The 17,019-nt window shown below is 43.1% G+C and overlaps 2 protein-coding genes across 3 annotated transcripts in view; both read left to right on the forward strand.

The window, feature by feature from the left end:
• Nucleotides 1–9,379, forward strand: part of LOC130166540 (protein sidekick-1-like) — a 223,130-nt gene extending 213,751 nt beyond the window's left edge. For both annotated transcript variants that reach the window (XM_056372217.1, XM_056372218.1), the window contains 9 exons: nt 1,848–2,034; nt 2,120–2,257; nt 2,344–2,505; nt 3,228–3,353; nt 3,955–4,119; nt 4,632–4,769; nt 6,176–6,296; nt 6,393–6,522; nt 7,490–9,379. In XM_056372217.1, coding sequence (XP_056228192.1) covers nt 1,848–2,034; nt 2,120–2,257; nt 2,344–2,505; nt 3,228–3,353; nt 3,955–4,119; nt 4,632–4,769; nt 6,176–6,296; nt 6,393–6,522; nt 7,490–7,795 — 1,473 coding nt within the window. In that variant the 3' untranslated portion in view covers nt 7,796–9,379. The remainder of the gene's footprint in view (nt 1–1,847; nt 2,035–2,119; nt 2,258–2,343; nt 2,506–3,227; nt 3,354–3,954; nt 4,120–4,631; nt 4,770–6,175; nt 6,297–6,392; nt 6,523–7,489) is intronic.
• A 1,204-nt stretch (nt 9,380–10,583) lies between these two features.
• On the forward strand, nt 10,584–16,580 carry LOC130166954 (zinc finger protein 665-like). Its single transcript, XM_056372819.1, has 2 exons — nt 10,584–10,870; nt 11,953–16,580. Exon 2 carries the CDS (start codon nt 12,100–12,102, stop codon nt 15,235–15,237), a length of 3,138 nt encoding a protein of 1,045 aa, XP_056228794.1. The 5' UTR covers nt 10,584–10,870; nt 11,953–12,099; the 3' UTR covers nt 15,238–16,580.
• Nucleotides 16,581–17,019: the final 439 nt, after the last annotated feature.

The raw sequence follows: 17,019 nt of genomic DNA on the forward strand, positions 1-17,019 counted from the left end.
AAGCTTTAGTGATGTCCTTCACTTGTTGTCGCTTTGAATAAAAGCATCTTCCAAATGACTAAACATAATGTAAATGTGTCTAAATGACCACTCTGCAACTGTATTTATTATAATGTTGCATGTAGGAAAGCCTATGGTAATAACAAAACAACTAAGTGTTGTTGTTGGCTGACACGACACTGATGCCAAATACATGAAATCAATCATATCATATCAATATCTGTCGGTTTCTCACTTTGTATCCATCTTGTTGGTCCACAGATCGACAACACACTGACAACTGCCAGAAAACAATATGTCTGGTCTGTCTGTTCTTATGAAGGCCACAGTTTCATGATCTGATTACACTTTTAATGAGTCGACAAACCATGTACTGTTTGATTAGATACCCGGGTGGTTGATTGCCGCTGAATGCTTGTCAAGGAAAAAACATTTAAGCTTAACATTTAAGCTTCAAATAAATGAACCACCACGAGAAGAAGTCCTGTAACAGCTGCTGTGGCTGTTTTCTCCCTCTGAGGGCTTATAAGGGTGTTTACAAGATACTTTTTCTTATTCATTTCTAATGCATGAGGCCCAACCACCTCTGTAACCTTGCTGTTAGTGTGTATCAGATATGGCTGCACAGTGTGCGTAGGGAAAGTCGAGGCAGTCCTCATGTTAAACCAGCCATATTTGCTGTGCTCTCAGCTGGTGTTTAAAAAATTAATAGATGAAAGTATTCCCTCTACATTGAGCTTCGGATTGAACAAAATGTGGTGATTTGTAAAGGGTCAAATTTAAAGCAAGAAGTACCATTATGAGCAGGAGCAGCAAGCTGTTTTAATGCATCAAACAGATTTTGTTACTGGATATGCATTTATATAGGCTGTTTACTGGCAGTAAGATATCAAGTATATTGCTCATCTGTTTTCTCTCATTATATACGGTCTGTTTCATTAAAAGTTTGTGACCTACACTACAGTCTAGAAGTCACAGGATTTCAAAAGGAATTTATTTTGTCAAAGTATGAAACACATATCTAAAATCACCACATTCATATGAAATTTAACCAAAGACTGATTGTTTTATATTGAAAAAAGCTCATTTTGGCATCATTAAATTGTGAAATTCACAAGCTACACACTATGAGGTCTTAATATTGATATTGATTTCATCATATTAGGTGTAATAATCAGATGGCCTTTGTTCTATTTAAGCTAACAGGGATCGACCAAAGTAGCCTGTGTGTCTTCATTACTGGCCGATGTCATAACTGTTAATGGACATGTCCAAGATTATTGTGCCATTCACACATGAGCATGTGCCGTCTGGAAAGACATGGGCGAGGATGTTGGCCCATGTAAGGTTTGTTAAAATGCTACACACAGATTTTATTCTACTTTTCTGACTGGTTGGAAACTGGTAATTACAACAGTCCCAGTATGACATGAAAACAGCATTGTGCTTGTAAGTGCAATGTCATGTCACTGAATGTAGTGTGAAGGTTTAAAATGAGGAGAGAAAGATATATGAAGGGATATTAATATATTTTTTGCATAAAACAGACAAAAAGGGCAATATATTTATCTAGACCAGAGGTATGTGAAGTACTGGTACTTAACCTTCAGTTAAACTGTCAGCGCCTAAACAAATCTCTCCATAACCAACTTTCTCTTCCTTGTTAAACAGCGCATGAGCACTTGTATTTTATATGGATCAATAAGGGCACCTCAGGAGCAAAGGACAGACAGTAAATAACACATATAGTTGGCAGAAATGAAGTGAGGGAGGGGAGAAAACAGGAGCAGGAGAATCTTTAAGAACAGAGCCAGTGTGGTTGAAGGTGTTGATTTCCCATGTTGTAGATCCACTACTGGGAGAGGGACAAGCAGAACCAGAGTGAGAAGGTGAAGATGATTTTTGTCCCAGACACACGTGTGCATCTCACCAACCTGACCAGCTACACGCCTTACCTGGTCACACTGACAGCCTTCAACACGGCAGGAGACGGACCGCCCAGTGACCCCCGCGGGGCTCGGACCCTGCAGTCCGGTAGGGAGTGGTGACAGTTCTGTTCCCTTTTTGTCCTGTATTCGTCTTCCCTTTATTTCATTAGTCATTCTCCACGTGTCTGCAGCTCCGAGCCAGCCCAGCTACCTGTCCTTCTCCGAGGTGACAGGAGGAAGTGTCAACGTGTCCTGGGGAGCTCCGCTCACTCCTAATGGACAGCTGGAGGGCTACAGGGTCGTCTACCAGCCCACAGCTCCTGTTCAGGGTATGCACACACATATACACAAACTGAGAAAAACTCTTGTTGAGGAGGAGACTGACATTTCTTTTGAACTGTCTGTGTGAGAGCAGGAGTGAGTAAAGTTGTGACAGTGGACGTGAAAGGCAGCTGGCAGCGATGGCTGAAGGTTCGGGACCTGGTCAAAGGAGCAACGTACACGTTCAGTGTCCAGGCTCTCACAGTCAGCCATGGGCCCCCCTTACAGGCAAACATCACTGCTCAGCCTGTGCAGGGTAGGTATGACCATGACTTTGTGTTTGCATAAACAAATATCAGTTGATGCAGTCATATTATGGGACTCAACTGGGGCTGAAACTAATGATTGTTTTCTACAGATTGTTAAATCTATGAAATGTCAAAAACTAGAGAAAAATGCTCCAATGCAGTTTCTTCACATATTTTGTGATGTCTGACCAAAGGTACAAAACCCAAAAATATTCACTTCACAATGATGGAAAACAGAAAAATGCAGCAAATGTGCAATACTCACATTTGAGAAGCTGTAACTACCAAATATTTGGCATTTTTACTTGAAAAATGACACTGTGACTCAAAGATTTTCAAAATACTTGTCGATAAATTGTCTTTCGATCAACTAATCAGTTACTCAACTGATCGGTTCATCTCTAGACTCAGCTCCCAGTTAGGGAAATAAAGGGTTAAGATTTGGTATTTAATTTGGGTCCGTATTAGACACGGGTTAAGGTGAGGGCACAGGTTGGGATAAGGCGTGTTCAGGTCGTATGCTACCTGTGCTTGTGTGAATGCTGCTATAAAGAATGAAAAACATTCACTGTATGTTAATGCACTTGGTTGAAATATGTTTATGTTGCATTTACGTCAACAGACTCACAAACTAACTAGTGGTTATGGTAATAGTTCGTTAAAGTTTTCAGAAAAAGAATGTACATAAGAGCTGTGTCCTCAGTATGTGTGTCTGTGTGTGACGTTATAGGCACCCCTGGGTCTCCTATGGAAATGTCCATCACAAAGACGTCCTCTGCTCTCAATATCCACTGGTCAGAGGGAGATATCGGCGCAGCACCCGTGACTGGATACGTTATTGAGGCTCGTCCCTCGGGTGAGCTCCAACACGAACGCCACAGAGAGATTAGCCATGACTTAACTGACATGCACCTTTTCATCATGTACAGTCATTCTTTCCTTTAATCAAGGGAGAGGTTAAGTGTCACTCACTCGGCGCTAAACTTTACTTGGCGCTGCTGTCTCCAGATTCATTAAGACCTGCTGTGCAAATCAAGTCAGCAGTAATTTTCTAATAAAGCTTACCAGAGGTCTAATACAGCAAGTGAACGTCTGCGGGAACGCTCTGCAGGGGAGACTGTAGACTGTGGTATGATTCTACTTCTGATAATAATACTAATAACCATTTTATTAATGGTAATAACAGTGATCATTGTCATCATCACACAATCATCATCACTATCATCAGCTGGAAGGGAATTTGATTTGATTTGTAATCTTGAATCACATCATGACATCTGAAAGGGCATCCCCTCTCTTGTCTTTGTCTGGCATACCATCAAACTGTGACTCTCTCTCTCTCTGTCTCTCTCTCTCCCCCTCCCTCTCTCTCTCTCTCTCCCCCTCCCTCTCTCTCTCTCTCTCTCTCCCCCTCCCTCCCTCTCTCTCTCTCTCTCTCTCTCTCTCTCCCTCTGCAGATGAGGGGGTGTGGGATGCCTTCATCAGACCCCTCCCTCCCAGCAGCAGATCCGTGTCAGTGCCGATGGAGCGCCTGAGGTCAGGGATCAGCTACGAGTTCAGAGTCATCGCTGTTAATCGCTATGGTTACGGACAGCCGAGTACACCCTCTGCTGCTCTCGCTGGTAAACACGGACGCACACACACACTGCTGGAGCTCGGGTTAATGAACAAACCCAGGGTGATCCAACTTGTGTGATTGAGGTTTGACTGAATTTCTGGTCTGTTGGATTCACTGTAGGAAGTTAGTATGATTGTGGTCCGTGTGCCTTTGGGTGTGTCGCCATCTAGAGGCAGAGTCGTGCAAACTACAACCGAGCTTATTGTGCAAGCCATTATGTTTTCTAGCTACAGTATTACTCCAAATTTATTGTTAAATTATAAATCATGAGAAGTCTTTAATCCAGACGTTCATGTAGCTTCTTCTCTCTTCCCCATTACCTAACCAAGGGAAAGAGATGGTGGTTTGTTTTACTCAGCATGGAAAATTTTTATGACAATTCAATGGCTCAGTTAAAGAGTCCGTCCTCATTTACAGGCTGTGAGGAGTACTTCTGGTCCTGTGGGAGAAACTACAGCTTCAACATGGATCAAAGTGTTATATCCCCCTTACATGTGTCCCTCTCTCTGCCTGCAGCGCTGTCGGAGCGTCCCTTCTATGAGGAGTGGTGGTTCCTACTGGTCATGGCTCTGGTGGGACTCATCCTCATTCTGGTCTTGGTCTTCACCCTGCTGCTGCATGGACACAGCACCAAGTACAAGGCCTGTGGCACAGGTCTGTAGCATTGTTGTTCAGGCTGTAAAATGATTTCCCGATTCGATTTCGAGTCGAGAATTGGTTCATTTTGATTCGTTTCACCAATGTTGTGTAAAATTCTTCTAAGAATGTATCCTGGGAACTTTCTTCTATGTTCAACAAGTGAGCAACACAATTGTTTCCTTGTGCACATTTTTGGATAAATTGTTAATGGTTATGAAACTGTGGAACAAAGATTTCTTTTCCTTGGCAAATGCAAAAGACTAAAACTTACTAAAACTACATCTGCATTTTGAGTGGTTCTCAACTGTTACAACAATTGAGAACTACTCATGCAAACCTTAAGAATGATAGAGAAAAAACCTGCACCACTTTCAAGGGCGTCATTATTCCCGTGGACCTCTCCAACGAGAGATCCACGGGAAAGATTGCTAACTCCAGTGTTTCATCCCAGTGTTCATACTCAAACCTGGACGTGGCTCTCTTATGTTTGAGCTCACACCACCTCCACAGGGTCAGTGAGAGAACTGAGCAGCCTGGAGCTGGAGGGATCAGAGTCTTACTCAATGAAGCCTCGGTGGGACAGATGCTCACCAACATGAGTTGAAGGACAAACTCCCTCCTCATTATGACAAAACACTGTTAGTTTGTGTGATGTGTTGCCCAGTAACTCATCTAAAGCTTTGCCTCTTCATGTTGAGGCTTTCCTTCCTGTCTGCCTCTACGTTTCTACTCCTCTCAGGCTTCCTGTGATGCTCTTATTTGCAGGCACAGCAGTCACTTTATGTGTGTGTGTGTGTGTGTGTGTGTGTGTGTGTGTGTTTGTGTGTGTGTGTGCGTGTGCGTGTGCGTGCCTACATCTGCAATACAAAATGAGTCTTAATAAGCAGGTTACATCAGGACAGCTGTTAATCTGAGTTGCCACAGAAACCTTGGCACAACCTCTGGGCAGCAGAGTGATCAAACGCAGTGAGGGAGTTGCTGTAGGAGGACAGAGAGCAGGCAGGGCGACCGCACAAACATTAACACAACGGAGGAATGAATAGGAGTCATTGAAATTTTTGTTCAGTTGGCTTTAAATCATCCAGAGCACCTTGGTGTGCGCTAACCATATTTCTTCCAATTTAAAACCTGACATTGTTCCCTTTATTGTTCCTTTTGTTATGGTTATTGGTGCCTGAATGATGAAGGTTTTCTGCATGGTTATTGCCTGAATGCCAAATTATGCATTCGTGTTTAATTTGCTTCTTATTCTCAAGCCTGAGAGGTAGCTGAAAACAAGATGAATAAAAGAATGATCACACATAAAGTCTGTACAGCGAGAGGAACAATTTCAGGACAGTTTTTCTACGGTTATCCCGAACGAGTGACTGAATTGCTTTGAATTTTTAGTATTTATCTGATTCCTTCTGTTTTTCCTCCAGGGAAGCACGTGTCCACAGCGGAGGAGTCTGTAACTCTGGACAACGGAGGATTCACCGCTCTGGAGCTCAACAGCAGAGCGCTCAACACCAAGAACTCCTTCCTGAAAAAGAATGGGACCAGGTGAACACTCGCACACACACTGACACACACACTGATTTGATCAAAATATATCACATGTAGCAGATTTAATGTCTGTATGTGTGTGTGTTTGTGCAGGTCTCCTCCGAGGCCCAGTCCAGGTGGTCTTCACTACTCAGACGAGGACATCTGTAACAACTATAATGGAGCCGTGCTGACGGAGAGCACCACACTCACTGAGAAGCCCACTGAGGTCTCTGAGTCAGAGGTACCTCTAGCTCTCTCTCTCTCTCTCTCTCTCTCTCTCTCTCTCTCTTTAGTAGTAGGCTTCAAACAGTTAAGACACATCCCATGTTATCGTTACCATCTATACTACTCTATACTGACCATGTAATGTCAATGTACAAGGTTCCAGCCGGAGACCTTTATTGCATGTCATCCCTCGCCCCCTCATTTCATGTCAAATCTCTACAGTTACATGTTTAATAAAGGCAAAAAAACATTAGCACCAACGATCCAGAAGTGCTCAGCGAAAGAACAACAGTTGTTTTTGTGGCTTTTACTTGGTTTAACACTTTGTGTCCTCACTATTTGGCTTAATGAATTTGTAATCCCACCTCTGTTCTGCTTTGTTTATTTTTTCCCAGCATTTTTTGCCTTTATTAGTTGGCACACAGTGGAGACATGACAGGAAATGAAGGGATGGGGGGATGTAGGCCACCAGAACGCCAATAATTTATTATCTATCATTTATCACCAAAAAAAAAAAAAAGAAAGTAAAACCAGCCAGCCATTTTCATGCCACTGTGAAACCTGGACTCTTGTTGTATTCTTGGATAATGAAAGATGTTTGATAGACACTTGAGAAAAAGAAAGTGCTCTGCACCGTGCGGGGTTGTCAGCCTGAGATGTTGCTTGTGGAAGAAGAAAAGGTGGAAATGAAAGCTAAAGAAAAAATCACATTAAGTGGCTAAGATCACCATTTAATGTGATTGGACAGGATGCGCTGTCAGAGAGCTCTCTCCAACCCTCTGCCTCCACCTCTCATGCAACATGCTGACTTGACCAAAATGCTGCCCATAATGGATTAAAAGTGCCAACAGCGCTATTTAAGAGCTGGACAATATTATCTAAATGTCTGTGGTTCAAGCCTGGCTGTGGCGCCTTGCTTGATGTCATCCCCCTCAGAATCTAACCCCTGCTGTGTCTCGGTATATGTGTTTGTATGTCTCCAGTTAACGGACAGTGACTACGAGGACGAACAGCCAAAGCACTCCTTCGTCAACCACTACATGAGCGACCCCACCTACTACAACTCCTGGAAGCGTCAGCCCAAAGGCCTTAAAGGGATCGGCGCTCCTTTTGGCTACGAGGAGTGCGCCACCGCAGACACGGAGCCCTACTACCAGACCGTGGTCACCCAGCACAGCACAGGTGGCGCGTACACACCCACAGGGCAGCCTGCGCACACACATGTCAACCCCAACACCAACCCGCCGGGATCGCGCACCCCTGTGACGGGATTTTCCTCATTTGTTTGACTCTAGAGACAAAATCTGCAGAAAATGATACACACACACGTACACAAAATGAAGGAGGGGGGGGGCCGGTGTGTGTTTGGTCTAAAGGGGAAAGAGCTGACGGCTTCTGAGGACAGAGGAGGACAAAATAAGGAGATGTGGGAAAGACTGGTGACGAAACAACCCTTCATGCCCCAAAGAACTAAACCTACACTTCTCACTTGCCCTCTGCCCTCGTTCACAATGATCCTCACTGTGTTGACGAGTGTGTGTTACTCCCCTACTCTTTTACGCCTCTGTGTCACTGTGCTTACACACACAGTTACTGTTCTCGTTTTCCACACTTTCACAACGGCGGTACTACCAGATAATCATGCCTATTCCAGAGACTCTCCAACGAGAGCTGAGAGCTAGATGAGTCAGTTTTTGTAAATGAGAGAATTTGAACTGGTTGAACATGGAATTTCTGCACAACGCTTCTTCTCTGTTTTCTGTATTTACACATGAGTGCACAAAAACATACACATGCATTCGCCATTTCAGTATCTCCCACTGGGAGAAAGGAACTTCAAAGGTGAGGAGAAATATAAAAAAAGACGGCACAGGAGGGAGCAGCTTTTGTTGACAGACTGAATTCATGTACACAAACGCAGCTGTCAGGTTTAAAAGACCACCACACAGAGGAAAAGAAAAAAAATAACATTCGATAATCATCGTATTTGATAAAGGATGGAGAGCAAGTGTGGGCGAGGGTTCTTCAGCACTTGAGGCATTCTCAGTGAGCGTGTTGCGCGGTTTCTGAGAGGGATGTGTGATGTTCGGGGTGGAATATATGAAAAACCATGTTTGTTTTTTTTTTTACTGTCCACTGCCTGTTGTCAGTGCTCCTTCTACCACAGCTCCCCAAGCCATAATGTTTGCACTGAGCCGAACCCCCACACATTTCATCTTTATTCTGCTGAAGTTTCATTTTTTACAAGTCTGACTGTGTGTGTGTGTGTGTGTGTGTGTGCGCGTGTGAGTGTGTATGACACGTGTGTGTACAAGCATGCGTGAAAAAATGGCTCTATGCCCTGTTCACCTGTCTCTATTGTTCACTGCTAAGCAAAGTGTGCCATTGTATGTATGTTTGTATTTTTAAGATGGATTTTGTACAGGGAAACCCTTTTTACTTGTGCGCTGTTGTATGTAGTTCTGCCACGTTTGTGTAATTCAAAGCAAATAGTGAAACAGCACAGGAGAGAGTTCACAGCTACACTGACGGATGAACAGGAAAACGCGGAGACAGAATCATAAAAAATTTAACTCAGTGGACGAGTATGGAACAAGATTACAGGACATTTTAGTGAATCATGTTCAAACTGTGCGTGATTGATTTTTGAACCACAAGGCCCCACTATCTGAACCCTGGCCTCCACTCCAGCAGCCGGGCTGACACACATGTACTTTGTACATCTCTTCAAGTGCAAACAAAAATCATCGGTTTGTCGCTCATGTTTGATTTAAAGATTCTCCACCCACCCAACCTGCCCGCCAGCAGCCTCCTCACTCTGTCACGCTTGTTTTGAGTCCCATACAGCGTGTGAATAAATGGTCATTGTTTAACAGTGCGTCTGTGTGGTCTGTTTTAGTGCCGGGACAGTGAACACGTCTGTGAGCATCACCCTGTATATTACATTAACTGAATTAAAGATGTGCTTTAAAACGTGAGAACTAACTCTGAGTAATCCTCAAGTGAACTCACTCACTGATCAACCAGGCCTGTGAACACTGGTAGTGTCATTTGTTAAAGCACTAAAAGAAGGGAAGGACCAGCGCTTTATCAGCTGTTGTCTGCTCAGTGTTCTGCTGAGTGTGTGCAAGGACCTGTGTGATGTTTTTCCCTGAATTTACAGAAACTGATTCCAGCAGGTAGTTCAATTATTAAACAGTTATGTAAGAGGTAATTCAGCAGAGATAAAGTGCCTTAATTACAGCTGTGGTATACACTTTGCAAACTGCCATACAGTGGTGAAAGAAGTAGTCAGATCCTTTACTTAATTAAAAGTACCAATCTAACAATTTAAAAATACTTATATATATATATACATATAATATGTTCTGCATTCAGAATCCTAAAGTAAAAGTACAGAGATTTAACAAAAACATGAACATAAATGTCCCCTGTGACTGATCTTATCATGTCTGACATACATATCTGTTAAAACTAATGCATGAATGTGTAAGCACAGTTTGGTAGTTCAATCACCAGATAAAAAGGGTCATGAGGTGATTAATGGGACAGGAAAGAAGAGAAAGCTTCATTCTGATAAACAGTATAAAATCTATTTTTTTTTTATTTTTTGGAAATTTTACCTACTTGGGCTTCAAACTATTAAAATTAAATTAAACCATCCAAGAAGTTTAGAGGGGAAATCACTCTTGATGACAACTTGACAAATATGTCACAAGCCAAAATGGTTTTATCCTCAACAAGACACTATTTTAAAAGTATGTGTATATGTTTTTTGGTCTGTCTTAATCTGCAAGTAACTCATTCATTCATTCATTCATAAATACAATGAAGTAAAATTATATTTTATATCACTTTATCCACTCCTGCTGCCATATATTATCAGATAAATGGCTGGGTCACCCAAATTACACATGGTACTATATATAACCATGCAGTTAATTTTAGTTTTATTTGTCAAAGGTTAGAGATATTCGTCTCTGAAATTTCTACCTCCACCCAAAAGCTTAAAGCATTCAAAAATAAAATACTACTATAACACAAACCTGTATGACTCAAGTATGAACACTGTCGTATGTCTCCCGGCCGGCAGGGGGCGCTGTGGGGCGGTGAAGCAGACCCGGGGGAAATGTTGTGGTGTCCGGAAGAGGGACTGTCAGCATGGCGGATGTATTTTTCGCTTCGTGCTTTACCAATTAGCCCAATGTTTTTGATATAATATCACCACGGTAACCGCCGCGCGGCAGTGAGCTGTTTCCTCAGGTAGTTAACGGCTGCAGCGGCTCGGAGCCGGAGCAGCCGTTACACCGCTCTCTGCCCCCGTCGGACCGCACGCGTCTGGACTTGTGACCCAGTTTGGTTTGGTGAGTTGTCGTCTCCTTATTCTCAACTGTCGGTTAATATAGTCAGAATAAAACTCCTTCTTTCTTCTGTGGCTGCATCTACCTCTGTCCTGTCTCTGCCGGTTGTGGAGGAGGGGCGGGTCTGTCCGTTAAAGCTAGAAGGCGTCGGTTTAAAAACCCACTGACATGTTCATTCTGCTGTGTCTGTAGTTTGAGTTTGTAGTGTGTTGTTTATAGTGACCATACTGCAGTTTGCAGTTCGTGATAGTTTTTTCTTTCAGTTGGTAGTGATGGGGAAAGAGACGCAGGGCTCCCAAACAACAGCCCAAACACCCAGAGTGAAGCAACAACACATCTGTAATCCCCGACCAGCCCAGGGGCCCCCTGAAGCCCCCTCTACACACACACCCCCATAACCGGGCCCCAGTCACTATAGAGTCAACTGTTGTTAATCTCTCAAAAAATGTAGTATTTATATTGCAGGTGGGACAGATAACTATTAGATGCAGCAATAAATGATTGGATTAGTTACACTGATGTTGGAAAAGTCTGTTCAACTCCACATTTGATTTGTACCTTACATTTATGATATTTAAGACTATTTAAGAGTTGTAGGAAAAGTAATAAAGACCCTGTGGTATGAGATGTTGATTCAGATGTGTTGATTAATCATTTTTCATTTCTTTAGGGGCTGTAGTTTGTACTGTTAGAAGTGCTATTCATCATTCACGAAAACTGTCTGTAATCACAGTTTAGGCTTGGAGACTAGACGTTTTTAATAGAAAGTCTGCATTATTTAATCTGTGCGGTATGGAGCTTGAAAGAGAGAGGAGGTTAACAGGCAGGGAGGGTCGAAGAAAAACAAAAAAGATGCAATGAGTTGTGTTTCAGGCAGTCAGTATATCTCAGCCTCTGCTGTATCAAAGTTGACTAATTGTTTTGCTCCATGCAAGTCCCCTTTTTTTATGGATTAGTAAATCCCCTAAATCATTCTCATGACTGATGCAGGAGCGCTTCAGGCCTTCTCTAAGCTTTATGTGTTTTAGTGCAACAGAAAGAAATTACATGCAAGTCTGAAACTAATTTGTTTGTTTCTCTTCCAGCTTCCCTAGACTTTCCTGAGTGGGATGAAACATCAGGAGCTTAAACACGGACCAGAGAGGGTGATATTTTAATTCGGTGACTCTTACTAGAGTCGAAGAAGAAATAAAATTAGCCTTAGTGAAAAATCACACACCAAAGTTGTAAGAATGGGTGAAGTGACAGTAGAAGTAGATGAGGAGGTGACGAAACAGGACGTCTCCTTTGAGCCACTCCCAGAGCCTCTTCTGATAATTCTGTCCCCGCCTCCACCTTTCTTACCTGTCCCTGGTGAACCCACCATGTTTTGGCACAAGTGGCTTAAAGCTTTTGAACATTACCTCGAAGCGCTCGGTGAAAACGAGCTGGTTGACTCCAGTAAGTGTGTGCTTCTACAGAACTGCCTCGGCCCAGAGGGGCAGCGTGTCTACACAACACTGATCCATGGTGAAGCCACGTATGCTGCAGCCATCTCAACGCTGGCGGGGTATTTTGACTCTGACCACACCTCTCAGAAGTACCGCCTTAAGTTCCACCAGAGGGCTCAGTTGCCTGGAGAGACCGTAGATCAGTTTGCATCTGCATTAGAGGAACTGCTGAGGCCTTGCAACTATGGAGACTTACAAGATAAACTTATCTTGGCTCAGCTAATTGAGAAAACAAACTGCCCACCACTAAAAGAGAGGCTACGGTTGGAGAGGGAAACGCTGACCTTGGCTGCAGCGTTAATTATCGGTAAAGAGGTGGAATCCTCTTTAAATGAATCTGAACTGTTTGGTTTTCACGAGGTCAGTGTGGATATTGGAGATGATTTAGATCCTCCTGTTCAAAGGAAGGCCAAAAGAGGACGACCTCGGCGCGGGGAGAAAAGAACAAAAGCTAAACCACGCTCGACAAAAACCCCAACAAAACCGTCTAGGTACAAAGACAACTACTATTACAGCGATAAGCTATATTATAGGGATAATAATGAAGATAAGTCCAAGAGTGCAGATGAGACTAATCTGGCTTGTGATAAAACCAGCAATAAAGGAGATAATGATGAAAGTCAAGCCTCGTCATCATCACAGACGATGGAGGAGGAAGGCTGCGACAAGGCTAGTAATGATGACGACGACAGTGATGATGATGATGATGTTGAAGATGAAGACTATGTCGTTTCCTCGGACAATTCAAAAGGCCCCCACTGTCCCATCTGTATTGATAGGCGCTTCAGAGATGCAAACAAGCTCGCCAGACACATGAGGACGCACACAAAGGAGAAACCGTTCACCTGCCCCATCTGTGCCACGACCTTCAGCCAGTCGTACCACATGACCCGACACCTGAGGAACCAGCACGGCGCGGGACAACATGTCTGCTCCACGTGTGGGAAAAGTTTAGGAAGCTTTTCAGAACTGCAAAGTCACAAGAGGATGCATACGTTGCAAGTCCTGTCATGTCCCGACTGTCATGAAAAATTCACTAATAATGGTGCGTTTCTTATTCATATCATGTCGCATAGAAAAAAACAGTCCACTCAGACAGCGAGACGGAGTTTCCAGCGAAGTGATGAAGTGAAAAACGAAGCAATAATTGAATCAAGTAAGAAGAAGAATAATGAGAGTGAGGATTGCAATGATAATGCTGCTGAGAATAATGCAGACTCTGCTGGTAATGGGGATTCTCAGGAGAAAAGATCTGGAGTTAATGTTAAGACAGAAGTCAAGGACACAAATGAAGCTAAATCTCCACATGGAGGAAGTAAGAAAGAAAAAGATGCTTCTAAAACAAAAACAAAAGGCCATTTTTGTCCCATCTGTGTTGACAGGCGCTTCAGAGGTCCAAACAAACTTGCCAGACACATGAGGACACACACAAAGGAGAAACCGTTCACTTGCCCGGTCTGCACTTTGACCTTCAGCCAGTCCTACCACATGACCCGACACCTGAGGAACCAGCACGGATTGGGCCAGTACATCTGCTCCAAATGTGGGAAAAATTTAAGTAGCTGGCTGGAACTGAAAGCTCACAAGAAGACTCATGCAGTCGAAGGCCTGACGTGTCTTGCTTGTGATAAACAGTTCAAGGAGAAGGCTGCACTAGCCAGTCATCTCAAACTACACAAGAAGGTCCAGTCCAGTCCTCGAAGCCTCATCTGCGGCGACTGCGGTAAAGTATTTGGTCGAATGTATCATTTGAAAAGGCACATAGTAACCCATCGCAAAGCAGCAAACGGTGAGTGTTACACATGTCCCGATTGTCAGAAGAACTTTGCCTTCCCGGAGGACCTAAACAAACACCTGGAGATTCATGTGAAAGAAAACAATGGGACTTGTCCGAAATGTAACGAAACCTTCAACAGTCCAGAAGAACTGGAGACGCACATGGGGGTTCATGAAAAGTCTTACACCTGCAACACCTGTGGAAAGAAGTTTAAGGTCGAGTACGCACTGAAGAAGCACGAGCAAGGCCACCAGAACGAACAGTATTACTGTTCATTGTGCCGCAAGCGCTTCATCAAGCTGTCTCACTACAAGAGGCACATACTGGTCCACGACAGGCGGGAATCTAGATGTCCACATTGTGACAGCGTCTTTCTACAGTTAACGGCTTTGAAATATCACCTGCGGACTCATACTCAAGAAAGACCATACCAGTGCACCTGCTGTATTGAGACCTTTGAGGTCAAGGAAGATCTGGAGCAACACTGTCTCAAACACAGGAAATTCAAAAAGGAGAGGCCGTACTCGTGCACTCGGTGTGATTTGGCTTTCTCCACGCTGATGGAGCTGACGGAGCACATGAGCACACACGAGGGAGAGCAGCCGTTGAACTGCCCCGTCTGCGGCAGGACTTTCTTGAACAAGAACAAGCTGGAGAAGCACCTGAGCATCCACTCGGGGGAGAGACCTCACCTGTGCTCCATCTGCGGCAACGGCTTCCCGTCCGCCGCCAGCCTCAAGTTACACATCCACATCCACACCGGAGAGAAACCCTTCCAGTGTTCGCAGTGCAGCAAGAGCTTCAGGTCGTCCAGCGGGCTGCGGCTCCACAGCAGACAGCACATGGAGGTGCGGCCCAGCTACGAGTGTCCTGAGTGCGGCAGGACTTACGGTCGCATGACGGAGCTGAAGATGCACCAGCGGTATCACACGGGGGACAAACCTTACACATGCACCTGCTGCAACAAGCGCTTTATTAGCAAAGACAAACTGAACGTTCACATGAGGATACACACAGGGGAGAGGCCATACTCCTGTCCCCACTGTGGACAGACATTTACACAGACCGGGGACAGAAATAGACACATCAGTAAATACCACTAGTTGGATTCTGTAGTATCACAACTCCAGTGAAGCTTTGGTTTTGAATTATCGTGCCTGTGGTTTTGCATGTTTGTATGGGTGGGTGTCATTAAGAATCAATTCAGATTCAGATTTTTGTAATATTATTTGAGAAAGAATAAGAAACCAAAATATATTTAAAGCCCTAATTTAGCTAGATTTAAGCTGCCATGAACACTGGATTGTCATGAGTGATGAGACTTTGATTCATTTGGTAAAATTAATAATTCTCTGTTGTAGAAAACAAAATCGAAAACAACACCATAAAGTACATCCTTAAAATGACCACACAGCCAATTTCCATTCACCTCCTCTCTGACACAGTCTAAACAGAAAGTAACCATTGTAAGTTTTACAAAAATTATATTGCTAGAACTGGGGATCATTATTAACAATAATCTAAATGATACTTTTCAGTACATAATATGTGTTTCTATAAAAAGCCTTTGTTAAACAAGCCAAATGTGTAAACACAAACTTTGTATTGATTCATTTTAATCAAAACCTGTCTGATCAAAAAGGAAGTAAAGCACAGTCTGCGCAATCATTCTGTTCTTTTCTTCGATTCCAGATACTTAAAACTACAAAAAAAAAATTGGATGGGAGTGTTATTGGATTGTACAGGGGTGTCTGTTTTTCTAGTAACTGTGCAAAGTACTGGAGTAAACAAAGCACTAGCTGAATCATTACACCCTAATACATTGGGATTGTTTTGTTGGCAAACCTTTTAATGGATTGAGGGCAAAAACATGCAAAATCACTGTACTAGTGTCAAAACTGATTCCTCTGTGCAGCATGCAACAAGCTATGCTCTTTTCTGCAAGCTTCAAGTCTGCACTCTTCAAAAGCACTACATCACCACTCAATACAATCTGCATGAGGGTTTAGTCCCTGTAATTCATCCCTCCCGCCCCTGTGCCTGACACATCCTCCATGCAGCACTTTTCTCATTCAAGCTCCCTGATCTTACCAACAAACACTAGTAACACGCATGTGAATTTCTATCATCTGGTCTTTCCGAGGTCCACAGTTACACCGAGATTGGTCTCACACACACACACACACACACACACACACACACACACGAGCCTGCTGTCAAACTGGATACAATCATGGTCACACAAATGGACACAAATGACACTAAAAAGATTTCGGAGATCTTGTTTAGTTCTTTTGTTTTGTCATAATATGTTTGTTTCGTTTCACTTTGTTTCATGTTTTTGTTCAGGCTTCTCTGTAGCCAAACTTTTTTTTTAACTGTTTAGAAAAGTGCCATAATAATAAAACTATTATTCACTCTACTAGTATGTGTACAGATGTTTTTGAGCAATGTTTGAAAAAGGTAAACATGCTTAGACTCGGAAGTACTGAATTATAATAATGCTCCTCACATCTGAAACCTAACACATGCTCAATACATGAGCTATTACTGTTTGATCCTGCATTTTATCAATACATCTGTAAGTACATGAAACTGCATTATTGTATTTATCTTTAATTGATCAATCAGGTGCAAGCAGAATTGAATGAATCTGTCTCCATATAGACCACCACATTATTTATTTAATCACCATTAATTACTCAAAGCCATGTGTGCAGTTAAATGCCTTGACACTAAAAGTGTGTTGTCGCTGAAGAGACTGTTTCATGATAAAAGCCAATCAAATAAACTTTACTGACAAGGTAACATAATTATCAAAGATAAACTACATACCATTGAATGCAGTGAACATTTTCATTGGAAAAAGATGATATTAATCACAA

This window comes from Seriola aureovittata, chromosome 3, assembly GCF_021018895.1.
Source record: "Seriola aureovittata isolate HTS-2021-v1 ecotype China chromosome 3, ASM2101889v1, whole genome shotgun sequence".
In the NCBI taxonomy this organism is placed as follows: domain Eukaryota; kingdom Metazoa; phylum Chordata; class Actinopteri; order Carangiformes; family Carangidae; genus Seriola; species Seriola aureovittata.

What these genes read in the sequence shown, in the direction of transcription:
- LOC130166954 (XM_056372819.1), top strand. Translation starts at nt 12,100, where the DNA reads ATGGGTGAAGTGACAGTAGAAGTAGATGAGGAGGTGACGAAACAGGAC.